The following is a 15,234-nucleotide window of genomic DNA, read 5'->3' as shown; positions in this document are numbered from 1 at the left end:
TGGCATGTGGAAGATAATCAAGAAATCTGCTCTGCCCTCAACCTTGTTTTTTGTGCTCTCATTGCTACATCTCCTGGTATTTGGGGAATATAAAATATGTCTCCCAGATTGAGTTAAGCACATTACCAGAATTGTCATTCTCCTAGGTTGTTTGAATATCTATGTTAATGATGCAGCATAGGCAGTATCAGCTAAGGTTTAAACCAGCCAGTACCTGGACCACAGAAAAACTCTACGTATATATAGGGAGAATTCATTGAGTGTTAAGAGCACAGTCATTGAAATTAAACAAAACTATATGGGAGTTCTGGCTGTCACTAATTAGCAATAACCTCTGAAAGTTTCCTTAACTTTGTTCAGCCTTAGTTTCTCCATCTATCAAATAAAGATAATAAATATATTAGAGATTTTGTAGTCAGGAAGGGAAATAAGCACACATTTACATTATATATAAACTTCAGCACCATTTTTGTGTTGTAGAATGATTAGGGTGATATAAGTGGGGCAGGGATGAAAAAATCACCCATTTCCATGTAAAAGGTGTGTGTATATTCCTGTTTCCTGTTTTTGTACCCTCTTGGTCAGCAGCAGAGAAGCAAGAGAATTGAATGTTGGTTCTATCCTTCAAGTTACAGAAAGATAGAATCCTACAAAAGAAAAAAGCAAAATAATGATTTTACTAAACAAAACACCATGATGAAAGGCAGGAAACCTGGGTCCCAGGGCTATATTCACCACAATTTCACTTTATGATATTGAGTAAGTCACTCCACCACTCCTTACTTCCATCAGAAACACGAATACTACCAGCTAGCCCTGAAGGTCATCGAGAAAAAGCATAATGAAGGGAAACTTGCTCTGCTTTATTCTAAAGTAATTACAAGGTTAGAATAATTAAGATTTATGCAAGTATATATAATTTAATAGAATAGAAAGCCCAGAAAGAGACCAAATTATATATAAGTTCTTATTATGATGAACATGGCATTTCTTTTACAGTCTTGAGATATTTTATTTTATTTTTTTTACATTTATCATGGCATGAATTCATAGGGAATGGGTTCCAGCAGTTCAGGCTCCTTTCCATTGGTGCTCACAAAGTGTGCTTTTCTAGGTGGGGCAGGCTGGCACTTCAGTTGAACTCAAATACCTTTCTCTTTGGCTTCCTTCTTTTTCTGATCATTTTCCTTCATACGGTTCAGGAAGTTATTTCAGCTCTTTGAGTGCTTAATAGGCACCCTATGCACATTAATTCTCTTGCCAAGAATCTTGCTTTTAACTTCTTTGTTTATGACAATGCCAATAGCATGCTGGATAACACTGTAGACTCTTCCAGTTTTGCATGGGTGACATTTGTGGGGCATTCCATTTTGAATAGTGCCCATTCCCTTAATGTCCACAATATCGTATCACAGATTCACATGTATGTGGCCAAAGGAACAACTTCATGTTTTCTTTAAGTTTATTTATTTATTTTGAGAGAGAGAGAGGTGAAGTAATAGGGACAGGGAGAATCCCAAGCAGGCTCCGTGCTGTCAGCACATAGCCCCACATGAGGCTCAATCCCACGAACCATGAGATCATGACCTGAGCCGAAACCAAGAGTCAGTCACTTAACCAACTGATCCACCCAGGTGCCCTGACAATTCCATGTTTTCTAAAAGGCCTAGAGAACAGGAGCATCTGGGTGGCTCAGTCAGTTAAGAGCCCAACTTGGGCTCAGGTCCATGACTCAAGGTCCATGAGTTCGAGCCCCCTGTTGGCCTCTGTGCTGACAGCTTAGAGCCTGGAATCTGCTTTGGATTCTGTCCTCTCTCTGCCCCTCCCCACTCTTTCTCTCTCTCTCTCTCTCCCCTTTCTCACAAAAACAAATAAATATTAACAAAAAATAAAATTAAATTAAATAAAAGGCCTAGAGAACTTACAGTGGGTATCTCTCCTCTTTCCATTTGTGTTGGTCATTTGGCATATGGCTGGAAGATGGCAGTTCCAAAAGTGGCATTTTAAAATCATTGGGTAAAGAAAATAATTTTTAATTGTTTTATTAAATATTCAAAAGAAAGTAGTTAGATTTAATTCCTTACAGCATATTATGTAGGATATGTCAAATGATAAAAGTATTATTTAAAACAAAATATTAATTAAGATCCCAATATTTAATTTAAGGGGCACCTGGATGGCTCAGTTGGTTGAGCATTGGACTTAGGCTCAGGTCATGATCTCTTGGTTCATGAGTTTGAGCCCTGCATCAGGCTCCCTGCTATCAGTGCAGAGCCCACTTCAGATCCTCTGTCCCCTTCTCTCTCTGTTCTTCCTCCACTCATTCACTCTCTCAAAAATAAATGTATTTTTTTAAAAAGATGCCAATATTTAATTTAAAAAAAGCAAACAAAACCTCTATTGTACCTATACATACAAAACATTTGGGAAGAAATTCACAATTGTAGTTTGAGCTGGTTTGTTTAATACATGAAATTTGCCTGATCAGTAATGTGATGTGTGAATGATTACTGAAGAAGGGAGCCACTCAAATTCAATGCATTGTTCCTATCACAGTTTGAAATATATCAAAGACCATACATTTCACTCAAGAGATATTTGCATTTCTTGGTGGCAAAGGCTGTCCAAGAAACTAATGTTTAGTTCTCAACTTACATTTTAAACATGAAGAAGTGAAAAAAAAAAAGATGAAGAAGTGTTTTTTCAATATCTACGGCCTTGCACCTCATTCATCCATTCAGTAAAGGAACATTCAGTTGACTAAGTGCTCAGTTTTTTTACACTGTAGAATTTTAGATAGTAAATGAGGGTGTTATGGCAAGTATTAATAGTATTAATCAATAATGCCCCTTGATGCTGAAACCGTATTATTGCCTTAATCAAAGAACGTAAAGAATGTCAGTTTCAGGGGAAAGAAGAGATGTCTTCATTAGTTACTTTTTATCCCAATCACAGAATAATCACAAATGTCTACGGAGGTACAACTTAACAAAAAGTCATAAGACATTCGCCGATCAGTTGTTTCTATGGCTGATAAAATAAAGATAACACATAATGATTTTATTATCCTTTGCTTCTGACAAGATTTGATATGGTCACTTTTGTAGAAAGTCTGAAGTCTGAATGTGGAATGATTCTTTGCATTGCCTAATATATTCAACAACCATCTACGAACTTCCACTTCCCTTGACCAACTCCCTCAGAGAACAAAGAAGCTTTTCTCTTCCCAATATATACTTATAGCGTTTGTGTCGATCAGGTTTCTTGAGTTCTGGCTGTTTTGTGAATGTATATATTCCTGTTAGCCTCCCAACACCTTGGAAGATTTTTTTTTATAGTAGTTTTTATAGAAATGGATAAGCTGATTCTAAAGTTTATATGGAAAAGCAAAAATAAAAATAACCAAAATAACTGCAAAATAACAAAGTTTAAGGATTCACACTGCCTGATTTCAAGACATTATAAAGCTACAGTAATCAAGACAGTGTGGCACTGCAATCAAGATATACAAGTAGATCAATGAAACAGAATAAAGAGTCCAGAAACAGATCCATACATTCAAGGACAACTGATTTTTTGACAAAGATGCAAAGACAACTCAAAAGAGAAAGAAGTCTTTTAGGCAAGTGATGCTGCAACAATTGGGTATCACTATGCCAAAATAAAGAACTTTATCCTATAACTTGGACCATACACAAAATCTCAAAATGGATCAGACCTAAATGTGAAACCTAAACTGTGAAGCTTTTAGAATATAGGATAAAATCTTTGTGATCTTGGTTAGGCAATGGTTTCTCCTATATAACAGCAAAATACAACTGGTAAAAAAATGTTCTTTATCAAAATTTAAAACTTATATTCCTCAAAAGACACTCAAAAATTTATTTATTTTGAGAGAGAAAGCACAAGTGGGGAAGGGGCAGAGAGACAGAGAGAGAGAGAGAATCCCAAGCAGGTTCTGCACCATCAGCGCAAAGTCTGATGTGGGGCTCAAACTCACGAACCAGGAGATCATGACCTGAGCTGAAGTAGGACACTTTAATAGACTGAGACCCCAAGGGTTAATATCAAAAGACATTTTTAACAGTGAAAAAACAATCCATAGGCTGGGAAAAACTATTTGTTAAACATATATCTGTTAATAGACTTGTATTCAGTATATATAAAAACAACTCTTACAAATCAACACCAATAAAAATGAACCACCCAGTTAAAAAAAAAAGCAAAAGATTTACATAAACTTCACCTAATACATATAGATGACAAACATGCATATGAAAAGATGTTCCACACCACTGTCAATAGAGAAATGCAAATTAGAACTACAAATAAGAAAGAAAACACAGGCGGGAAAGTCTTGGGTATCAGTCTGAGCAATATTTTTAGGGGTCTTTCTCCTTATTTTTGTAAGGAAAGCAAAAATAAAATAATGGGACTATATCAAACAAAAGCTTTTGCACAGCACAGGAGACCATCAACAAAACAAAAAGGCAACCTACTGAATGGGAAAAGACGTTTGCAAATGATATAACCAATAAGGGGTTAATATCCCAAATATATAAAGAACTCATACAATTCAATATTTAAAAAACCCAAAACACAATCTAGTTAAAAAATAGAGGACCTGAATAGACATTTCTCCAAAGAAGACATACAGATGGCCAACATGAAAAGCTGCTCAACAATACTGATCACTGGGGAAATGCAAATCAAAACCACAGTATCAGCTCACACTGGTCAGAATGGCTAGTATCAAAAGGGAGTAATAACATGTTGAGGATATGGATAAAAGGAAACCCTCTTGCACTGTTGATGGGAATGCAAAATGGTACAGTCACTATAGAAAACAGTATGGAGGTTTCTCAAAAAATTGAAAATAGAACTATCATACAATCCAGCAATTCCACTTCTGGGTATTTATCTGAGGAAAATGACAACACTAATTCAAAAGGATATATGCACATCTATGTTCATTGCAGCATTCTTTAAAATAACCATGATATGAAAGTAATCTAAGCGTCCATCAATAGATGAATAAAAATGTGATATATATACAATGGAATATTACTCAGTCATACAAAAGAATGAAATCTTTCCAATCATGACACCATGCATAGATGGACCTAGAGAGTATTTTGTTAAGTGAAATAAGTCAGAGAAAGTCAAGTACTGTACGATTTCACTTATATGTGGAACGTAAAAAACAAATGAACAAACAAAACAGAAACAAATAGATACAGAGAATAATCTGGTAGTTGCCAGAGGAGAGGGGGATAGAAGAGCGTGGGGAAAACAGGAGAAGGGGATTAAAAGGTACAAACTTCCAGTTATAAAATAAGACACAAGGATATAAAGCACAGCATAGAGAATATAGCTAATAATATGTAACAACTTATATGGTGACAGATAATAGCTGGATTTACTATGGTGATCACTTTGTAACATATATAAATGTTGAATCACTATATCATATACCTAAAACTAGTATAATATTGTATGCCAACTATGCTTAAATTAAGAAAAAAAAACTACAATGAGGGGCACCTGAGTGGCTCACTTGGTTAAGCATCTGATTCTTGATTTTGGCTCAAGTCATGATCTCACAGTTTCGTGAGTTTGAGCTCCACGTCAGGCTCTGTGCTGACACTGTGGAGCCTGGTTGTGATTCTCTCTCTGTCTGCCCCTCCCCTGCTTGCACTGTTTCTCTCTCACAATAAATAAATTTAAAAAAAAATAAAGAAAACTACAATGAGATACAGGTAAAATTAAAAAGACCAACCATACCAAGTGTTAAAAACTATGTGGAGGAATCAGAACCCTCACACACTGCTGCAGGAGTATAAAAGAAAACAGAACAACCACTTTGGAAAATGTAAAACTTAAATGTATACCTACTATATGATCTAGCCACTCCACTCCTAGGTATTTATTTACCCAAGAGAAAAGCAAAACACATGTTCATAAAAAGTGTGTACAAATGCTCACAGCAGCTTTACTTGTAATAGCCCAAATCTGGAAACCACCTAAATCTCCATCAACAGGTAAATGGATAAATGGTGATATAGCCATATAGTAGACTCTTGGCAATAAAAAAAGCAATGAACTACTGATACACATAGTAACATGCATGGGTCTCAAGTCATTGTGCTGAAAGAAGCCGCACACCCCTGCTCCCTCCCCAAAAAAACATGCTGTATGGTTTCATTTATATAAAATTACAGAAAATGAAAACAATTCTATATTGTCAAAAGAAGGATCACTGGTTGCCTGGAGGCAGGGAGATATAGGGAAAGTTGGGAGGGACTAAAGTGGCATAAAGAAACTCTGGGGGGGTGGATGATGGATATGTTCACTATCTTGACTGTGGTGATAGTTTCACATGTGTATATGTATATCAAAATATATTAAATTGTATACTTTAAATATGTATGGATTAATGTAATGGATTATGTACCTCAATAAAGCTATAAATAAAAAGCTTGTGGCAGATCTGCATAATACTAAATTGGAAAGATAATTATAAAGACAATGAGGCAAGCTGCAGAATACTATACTCTTGCTTCTGCAAAAAACATGTGTGCATGTTATTAAAGACGATATACAATGGGGGCACCTGGGTGGCTCAGATGGTTAAGTATCCAACTCTTGATTTCAGCTCAGGTGATGATTTCTTGGTTTTGTGAGTTCAAGCCCCACTTTGGGCTCTTCATGTTGACCATGCAGAGCCTGCTAGGGATTATCCCTCTCTCTCTGCCCCTCCTCTGCTCACACTCTGTCTCTCTCAAAATAAATAAATAAACTTTAGAAAAAAGAGGATATGAGATGAAATATTAGGGCACTATGCACTAAATGTTAACACAGAAGAAACATTAAGTGATTCAAAAATGTTATAGAAGCATATTTATTGATATGGAAAGATGATCACAATTTAGTTAGTGAGAGAAAAAGTAACAGCTTTTACAGTATGATCTTGTTTTAGTTTCTTAACTATTTAAAAATCTAAAAGCATATAATCTAATATTTTCACATGCTGAGACATTTTCTTCAGCTTACACCAGTGGTTGTTAAATGCCTACCATAAGTTATCTGATGCAGGTAGAATAAGGGCAAAACAGTAACTCCTCTTACATTAAACAGCCTATAGCAACTCCTGCCTTCTTTACATGTTGAGTGCACATTCAGCAATGAATGTGTATGTGTACAGATATATGTGAGTGCTGTTAGTTATCTTTTTGTGTATATATGCCTTATTTTTGCAAACTAGATTACAAATTCAATGATTTTTTTTTTGCCATTTGAAGCCACAAACATATTTAAACAAATACTAATGAAGAACTTAGTGTACTTATGATGAATTGGTTCACTATCTTCAGTAAAATGTTAAAAAGTTCCCCATCTACACAAGACAAAAATCAACAGATGTTTTCAGCATATGATACAATATTCATTTGGTATCTCAAAAATGGTATAGCTCAAAACTAGAGACTGTCACAGGTAATATCATGTTAAAGATGTAATTTATAACGTACACACTGTAATAATCAAAACATTATGCAAGGGCCTATAGGGACAGCCTTTTAGAGTCTGAAGATTGTTCAGTGTTCACTTTTATTTCTGGCTCATTTTACATTGTTTCAATAATTCCTTTAACCTCACGGAAAATGGCCATCAGTGTATTATAATTCATGTGATCAACAACTACAATTGAGCCCTTTCTGATATGCTCCTTTATGTTAATAAATATGGCCACAGCACTAACGAGATTGGCTTTTGCCTCCTTCTGGTTAAAGATGAGTTTTAATGCTGCTAATGTCTTTGTATTGATCATGTCTCTGGCTGCAGTTGGATTTTCAGACATATTCAAAAGTACTTTTAAAACAAGATTTCTGGTTTTACGATTTCCCAGGGACAGCAAGTGGAAAAGTTGTGAAAAGTAATTGGCAACAATGTGGTGATGGTCAGAATCAGTAGTCAGTTGTCCTAGTATCTTTAATCCAGATTGTTGTCCAGGTGAATTCAAGGGAAAAGACATGGTTTCCTTACACATATGCTTAACATGTAATTCAACCTTGCGTTGTCTCTCATCCCCAGAAGGAGGATTCAGAGTAATTACAGCCTTTTTTCTGATTTCAGAGGAAGGAAAACTGAGCAAGCTTTCAATAAGCGTCACTACACCCACCTCATTAATAAACTCTTGGGCAAAGGGATGAACCTTAATGATCCCCATTGCAATTTGAGCTATTTTATGAATGAGAGGATCAGTAGTTGACTTAAGTAAGGTAACAAGTTTTTCAAATTCCTCAGAATCCATATAGCATTCCATTTTGCAAGGGCAAGCAAATGGCTTAATCCCATTCACTTCCCTAATCCTGATTTGGCGTCTAATCTCCTCTATGGTCTGGATGCAAGGGTCAGAACCGAATGGATACTCAGGGACAGGCTGTGAGCATGAAGTAGTGCTCCTAGAAGGGCATGTTGTTGCCACAGGTAAAGAATGGGTATTTTCCTCAGCTGAGGCCAGGACAATATATGAAGGAGGCTTTGTCTCAAATGGGACTTGGGATCTAAATCCTAACACTGCTGGAGTTACAGCAGGGGCTTTGGGCCAGATAGTTACCTCAGACCAGTCCTTGGGCCTATTTTTTTCATTAATTTCATCCACAGGCTGGGGCCTAACTATCCTGCTCACAGGTCTAGGATTAGGGTCATAACTAGTTTCATCTCCATCCCAAAACCAGTTCCCAATAACATTTTCTTCCTCTTCCTCCTCAGCCCCTGGCCTAGCTTTGCAGCTGGCCCTGGCCACAGATTCCAACTTTTCAGCATAGGACAGAGGATCAATACCAGCTTTACCTTCATCCTTAGCACTAGAATGATTATTGGCCTCTTCTCCACTCCAAAACCAGGAACCAACATTGGCTTCTTCTCCACTCCAAAACCAGGTATCAATACCAGCCTTATGTTTACAGGTGGACCCAGACTCAGCATTAGCCTCAGCCACAGAACAAATCCCAGATACTTTAGTGGCCTCATCTTCAGCTTTGGGACTAAAATATGCCAGGCCTCTTTCCTTTATCTCAGGAACACTCCTGTTCTTAGACCTTGCCTTCATCGCTGCTGTTGCATCAGCTTGAGACCCTGCCTTGGCTACTGCTTTGTCCTGGGTCTTAGCTACAGGTCTGACTATGCCAGTAGTCTCCCTCTTTGCTTCAGCTTGCACACCAGCCCTTTTTTGAGCTTTGCCTTTGTTTCTAGTCTCATTCTTAGCCCCAGTCATGGTTAAAGATCAGTTATATAGATAGCTCTATACAGTCTTGGCCTTGGTTTTCAATGTGTCCCAGGTCAATGTCTTAACACTCTTTCACTGGATCAGACATAAACTTTGTGGCAAGAGTCAGTCATCAGCTCAGCAGTCACACAGTCCCCTTTCCAAACACAGAACCTCTGTCAACAATACAGAGAAAAGACAGAGGCACTTAGTCTGAGCGAAGATGATAGTTCCTGAGTGCAGACCTGTTGAAGGTGATGATCTGCCACTACAAGGCCACTACAGCCACCACTGGAGATGGACCTGAGGTGGAAGAAGAAAACAAGCTTTAAGTCTCTTCCAACTGTGCTTTACTATGCAGAGAGCCACACATGATATGAGAGAATAGAAATGGATTGTGACGTAGAATAGTAGAAAACTCTATTCCCTCATTTTATCCCTTCCACACTCCCACACTCATGCCCAACAATATCCTACCCAGGCACTAACGCATTCTTTTCTCTACAACACATAGGAGCAGGGATGATGGAAAAGTTTGCTGAAAGTGAAAGAGGCTAAGAAACATCCAGGCCCTTTGGTATACTATATGCTACGGGTCTATCCAGGTAAGTCTCACACCAACCTGTACTGATCTGGTACGATTTCCTCCTCCTTCCTTACTTCTAGGATCAAAAGCCCTACAGCCAATTCACAGGCAGACTTTTGGACAAAAATACAGGAGAGTTGGAATTCTGAGCATTTGGTAGACAAGATATTTACTCTGGATTATAAACCAAGTGTCTGTCTTTCCAAATCTAGAACTTTGGTTATATAACATTTCTGGTCTCTTTGGTCCTCCTCATGGCTTCCTACCCCATTTCCTGGGTATCTATCAATTACCCTGTAGGCACAATACTGGCTTCATTTATCCTCATTTTCTATACCCAAATGTGAGGATAGAGGTTATCTGTAAAGTTGGAAGACAATGGCTCCAAGATATGTTTTAGGCTTGCCAATAGCCTATTTACATCCCCAATCATTACACATGCTCATGCTCACACTCACCTTGAATCCAAATGAATAGTTTGCGTCTTTTTTTCTTAATTCAAAGTGAACAACTATCTACATATTTCTACAGGAACCTATAAAGGAACAAACTTAAGAATAGATAAAAAGACAAAAGAGAAACCAGAAGAGATTGAGCTAGCCCAACAGCCATCACAAGCATTATAATACAGACTTTTGTTTATTTAAGGCCATGTTAAATGTCTCCCACCTGTCTGATCCTACCAAATGATTCCACATCAATTCCCCCAAGACCTGCAACTTGTCTAATTATACTTCCTTCCAATTTTGAATTTGGTTATTTTCCCAGCAGAGACTACACCTCTTTTCCTGAACAAAATATGAGATGCAACAGTAGATAGTGAGCAACTGTATTTTGAAAGCAGTCAGTGAAGATAACAGGACTATTATTTTAATACCATCTTTGCATGCCCCTACCCTTCCACTTTCCCCATGCAAACATATATCCTACCTCACTGCCACCTATTTCAGCCAGCCCACACAGCAGGGGTCCTCAGGAAATTCTATCCTTTACACCAAAGAACAGTTCTTTAGCTGGAGAAGAGTCACACCCTGCAAAAACAAAGAGGAACATTCAGCAAAACACCAAAAGAATATGTTGACAATCGTAGGAAAATATCAGGTTAATAAGACAGATACCCAGAATTCAGGTCCTGACACTACCTTTTGAAGAATCAGGAAATAAGTAAATAAATGACATAGGCTCTAAAATGACCCTTCAGAAAATACTCCCCTCTATTCTGATCCACCATTCCCACACCTCAACATATTAAGTGGGCTGGGATGTTGAGAAAAATGATCCTGAAGGAGAAAGGTGGATTAATACCACACTATTTTTTTATACCACATTATTTCTTTAGAAGGACCCTTCCTGTTAAAGGTGATCTACTCCTTACTCTGTCATTTCCTTGCATTTAATTGACTGCAAGATACAAACATGGAAGGCAATAAAGCTGCTGTATTAAGAGGTGGGTAAACATTTCATTTTGATGTCTTCATAATCTACCCACTCAAATGTCCTCTTGCTAAATGTGCCAGATCTACCCTGCAAAGATTTTGGCATCAACCAAGCGCCTATGAGAAGGGACAGCACCCAGGGCGAGGGGCCCAACAGACCCCTTTACAGAATCAAGACCTGGAATAGCAGACGCCACCGGCCCACCACATCCGCCAATTGAGCACAGAGCTCCTAAGCCCCATCCCCGCTCTCGCCCCGGCGGCCTCCCCGGGTAACCCCACCCCAGCTCCCGCTCCGCCATTTCTTCCGCAGCAGGCTCCCCCCACAGCTCTCTCCCGGCACAGCACCGTCGAGGGCGGGTCATGGGCGCCTGGAAAGCTGGCTGCGGAGTGGCTGGCGCAGTTCGCCTCCACAGGATCCGAGGGAGCCTCTCCCGCCAGCCCCCATGCCCTGGGCCCGGCCCGCACCGGTCACTGCCTCTCCTCGCCAGGGATCCCGCGGCGCTGCGCACCTCTGTCACGGACAGGGTACGACCCGGTCGCCTCCCCCTTGCCAGGCTGCCAGAGGCTGGGGTCCGGGCAGGCTGTAAGCCGGGCGACAGTGGGGGCCCCCCACCCCTCCCCACGACAACCCACTTGCCTTCACAGGCTCAAGGTGCAGGTCGTTGTCCTCCCCCTCTTCTCGGAGCTCCTCACTCGGACTCCCACCACCTAGCGTGCTGTCAGAATCGCAAAAAGGCGTCCCGCCCCCCCGCGCTGCAGCACCAAACTGGGCAGGGGCTGCGCAGGCTGCGGCACGAACCGCTCTCACCAAGGGTGTCGGGAAGGGGGGCGGAGGGATACAGCACGAATGGGCTGGACGCCCCCTCCCTGGCCCACCCTAGTTCCGACCCACGGGGGGCGGGGCCAGGAGGTGCGCCAGCCTAAGGGGCGGGCTCACAGCAGCCCGCCTCTGCGGACCTCCGAGGCGACCACCCCCTCATTGCTGGCACCGCAATAAAAGGGACCTGGGGACGACTGGCAGTGGGGGCTAGGATCCCCAGTTCAGGGTGGTGGTGGTGGTAGTGTGCTGCAGGCAGCAGCGGATGGATATCAACCGTCCTTCGGTTTGTGAGAATCCCCAGCCTGTTCAGTGTCTGCCCGCCTCCAACCCCCCCCCCACCCAATCCTGCCCGCCTCCCACCCCCCCACCCAATCCCGCCCGCCCTCCTTCCTGGAGGCTGATGGGCTAGGGGCTGTGAGAACAGCAGGATGAGAGGGGAGAGGCGACTTAAGGCCAGACCACCTGGCCCTCCTGGAGTCCTTCTTTCATTGTTTCACGGAGCCCGGAGAGGAGGAAGTGGGAGGGGGCTCTCATCGAGGCCTCACCACTGAGCCTTTTCTAAAGAGAGGCAGACCTGCACCTCTAACCTGAGAAAACCAACCACTGCTCTGTGCCCATCCTTTCTGCCACACTGCTCTGTGCCCACCCTTTCTGCCACACTGCTTCCCACCCCCACCCCTCATTCAAACTGGTAATATGCTTTGCCATTTCGCAGTCCCCACAGTTGCCCAAGAAGGAGGGCCTTTCCCTGTCAGGACTTGCACTGGGTCATAGGATCTTTCCTGTCTGTTGCCCCATGGTCCGGTGTCAGGATAGTCCTGGCTCCTTTTCCACTATCCTATCTATCAAGTCTTCGCTTGTAGTCATGTCCAAGCTCTCATGATCTTTGGCAATGTGGATATGTGGCAGGGATTAGAACCAGTTTGGATCTCAGCCACTTGCCATACACACTTGCCTCGTTTATCCATTAGAGCTGTTAACATATTAAGCTTACTTATTTTTATTCCCCAATACTTCCAAATTCTGCATCATATCTGAGTCTGGTTCTGATGCTTGCTTTGTATTCTCAAACTGTGCTTTTTCTTGCCTTTTAGCATGGCTTATAATTTTGTGTTGAAAGCTGGATATTATGCATTAGGTGATAGGAACTGAAGTGAACAGTCCTTTGGTGAGAAGTTTTAAAGTTAAGCTGGTTAGCAGTTGGGCTGTGGGTAGTTTGCTGTAGCTTTCAGTGCTATGGTCTTCAAATTCGTCTAGTGTCTTTATTTTTACCTCCCCTCTAAACTCTGGGCTTCCCTAATTACTCCTTGCAGAGAGTCTACATCTTGCAGCTCTTTTAACTATACTCTACTGTTATGACAATGGAGGCTTGTTAGCAATGTGACAATGTGTGGAGGAGAGCAAGTGTTCTATAATCTTATGATTAAATTCCAGTGTTTTGTGGACCTGTGTCCCTAAGCTATGACCTTCACAAGTGTTTCTTAGTGTCTTTGCCTTCTTTATGTGAGAAAGGAAGTCTAGAATGGACTCAATAGGTGGAATGCCTTTTCCTCAGCTGGGATAAAGTTCAGGGAAAGGCTTTTCCACTGGAAAGTAGACCTTTATCTTGGAGAAGGTTCTGGGTCTATTTCCCCCTCCTAGAGCCATGTAGTGATCTTTCTGAAATGTTTACTTGTGAGAACCTGCTGGACTTCCTAGAGGTAAAGCCCACTAAATTTCTAAGCCAGCACGTCCCCATGGGGTTTCTTACTCTCAAACTATTCCACACTCATTACCTAGAAATTTGTCAAAATTACTATTTTTATGTTTATGTTTCTAGCAGTTTCTGCTCTGTGTAAGTAGAGAGAGAGGCTGTGACTCTCCAGATTTGTCTTTTCTCCAGAATTTGGGGTGATTATTTGCCCTGTGACCTCAGTTCTTTGATGGGTCTAAGATAAATCATTGCTTCTCAGTTCAGCTTTTTTTTTTTTTTCTGTTTAGAAATACAGGAAGAATGACTTCTAAACTCTTTACATGTCCTAACTGAATCTGGAAATATGGCTTATGGATTTTAATAGGGTAGCTAAAGACCAGTGAACACAGTGTTTGTCCTCTTCCTTTCAGCTATATATTAGATCTGGGAATTAAGTTGCCCTTGAAAACCAAGCTGCTCCATAAATATTGGCTCTTTTCCCTCCCAGGTATAGAATATTTATGTGGCTCCCTGAATCTGGCATCTCAGCCCCCAAATTCATAACTTGGGAGTTCACATTAGAGTTCATACTTCCAGATTCAAAGTTCCTGGTGGTGAGCTCTGAGCAACTGTGACTTAACCCTGGGAGAAAAAAGTCATCTCTGTTACCATCACCACCAAGAAGCAGATTACTATACTACTAGGTGCTTGCTTAGACTAGAATGGCCAGTTTCTGAGTCCTGGAAGCAGGTTCTAAAAGGAGGCTCTACTGGGGCACCTGGGTGGCTCAGTCAGTTAAGCGTCTGACTCTGGCTCAACTTATGATCTCGCAGTTCATGAGTTCAAGTCCCGTGTCAGGGTGGGTGCTGACAGCTCAGAGCCTGGAGCCTGCTTCAGATTCTGTGTCTCCCTCTCTCTGCCCCTTGCCTGCTTACACACACACTCTCTCTCAAAAAGTAAATTAAGTTATAATTTTATTTTTTAATAAAAAATTTTTAAAAATTTAAAAAACGGAGTCTCTCCTTTGGAACATGGCCAGACTTCAGAGCCAGGCAGTCCAGAACTTGAATAGAGAGTTTTTTACTATTAATTATTTGTGTCACTTTGGAAAAGGTACTTAATGTTTTTATCTGTGTTAATTCATGTCTCAGAAGAGGCTGGTTAAAACTACTTCACAGGGTTGTTGTGCACACTAAATTAGGAAGTATCTGATATTCTGAAATACCTGCAGGTTATCAGGTCTTTCTAGTTCCTTTTAAAATTGTGATCTAGCCATATTATGAGGTGGACTGGGGAAAGTAGAAAAGAGTAGATGAGAACTCCATGGTAGCTTTTCGTGGTCATAAATGATAAGAAATTGCCACTGTGCTCTTTGTCTCTGTAACGTCAGTACTTTGTATACTGTGTTGCTTACCATGGCCCTTTACAAAAATAATGTCATTTTTGCAT

The 15,234-nt window shown here is 40.7% G+C and overlaps 1 protein-coding gene across 2 annotated transcripts; it reads right to left on the bottom strand.

Annotated features, from left to right (window-relative positions):
* Window positions 1-6,885: 6,885 nt before the first annotated feature.
* Window positions 6,886-10,884, bottom strand: GPRASP3 (G protein-coupled receptor associated sorting protein family member 3). Of its 2 annotated transcripts, none has more exons than XM_047076326.1 (2): window positions 10,785-10,884; window positions 6,886-10,389 (listed from the first exon to the last, which is right to left on the bottom strand). In XM_047076326.1, exon 2 carries the CDS (start codon window positions 9,275-9,277, stop codon window positions 7,625-7,627), a length of 1,653 nt encoding a protein of 550 aa, XP_046932282.1. In that variant the 5' UTR covers window positions 9,278-10,389; window positions 10,785-10,884; the 3' UTR covers window positions 6,886-7,624. The 2 variants fall into 2 exon arrangements, with proteins under 2 accessions (XP_046932282.1, XP_046932283.1); XM_047076327.1 differs by having other exon boundaries at window positions 6,886-9,571.
* Window positions 10,885-15,234: the final 4,350 nt, after the last annotated feature.

Source organism: Lynx rufus, unplaced genomic scaffold (genome assembly GCF_022079265.1).
Source record: "Lynx rufus isolate CCGP_SWC_20201006 ecotype Redwood Valley unplaced genomic scaffold, mLynRuf1.p SCAF_14, whole genome shotgun sequence".
Taxonomy (NCBI): Eukaryota; Metazoa; Chordata; class Mammalia; order Carnivora; family Felidae; genus Lynx; species Lynx rufus.
The sequence above is the reverse complement of the archived record's forward strand: the minus strand, read 5'-3'. Positions and strand labels throughout refer to the sequence as shown.

What these genes read in the sequence shown, in the direction of transcription:
- GPRASP3 (XM_047076326.1), bottom strand. Translation starts at nt 9,277, where the DNA reads ATGACTGGGGCTAAGAATGAGACTAGAAACAAAGGCAAAGCTCAAAAA.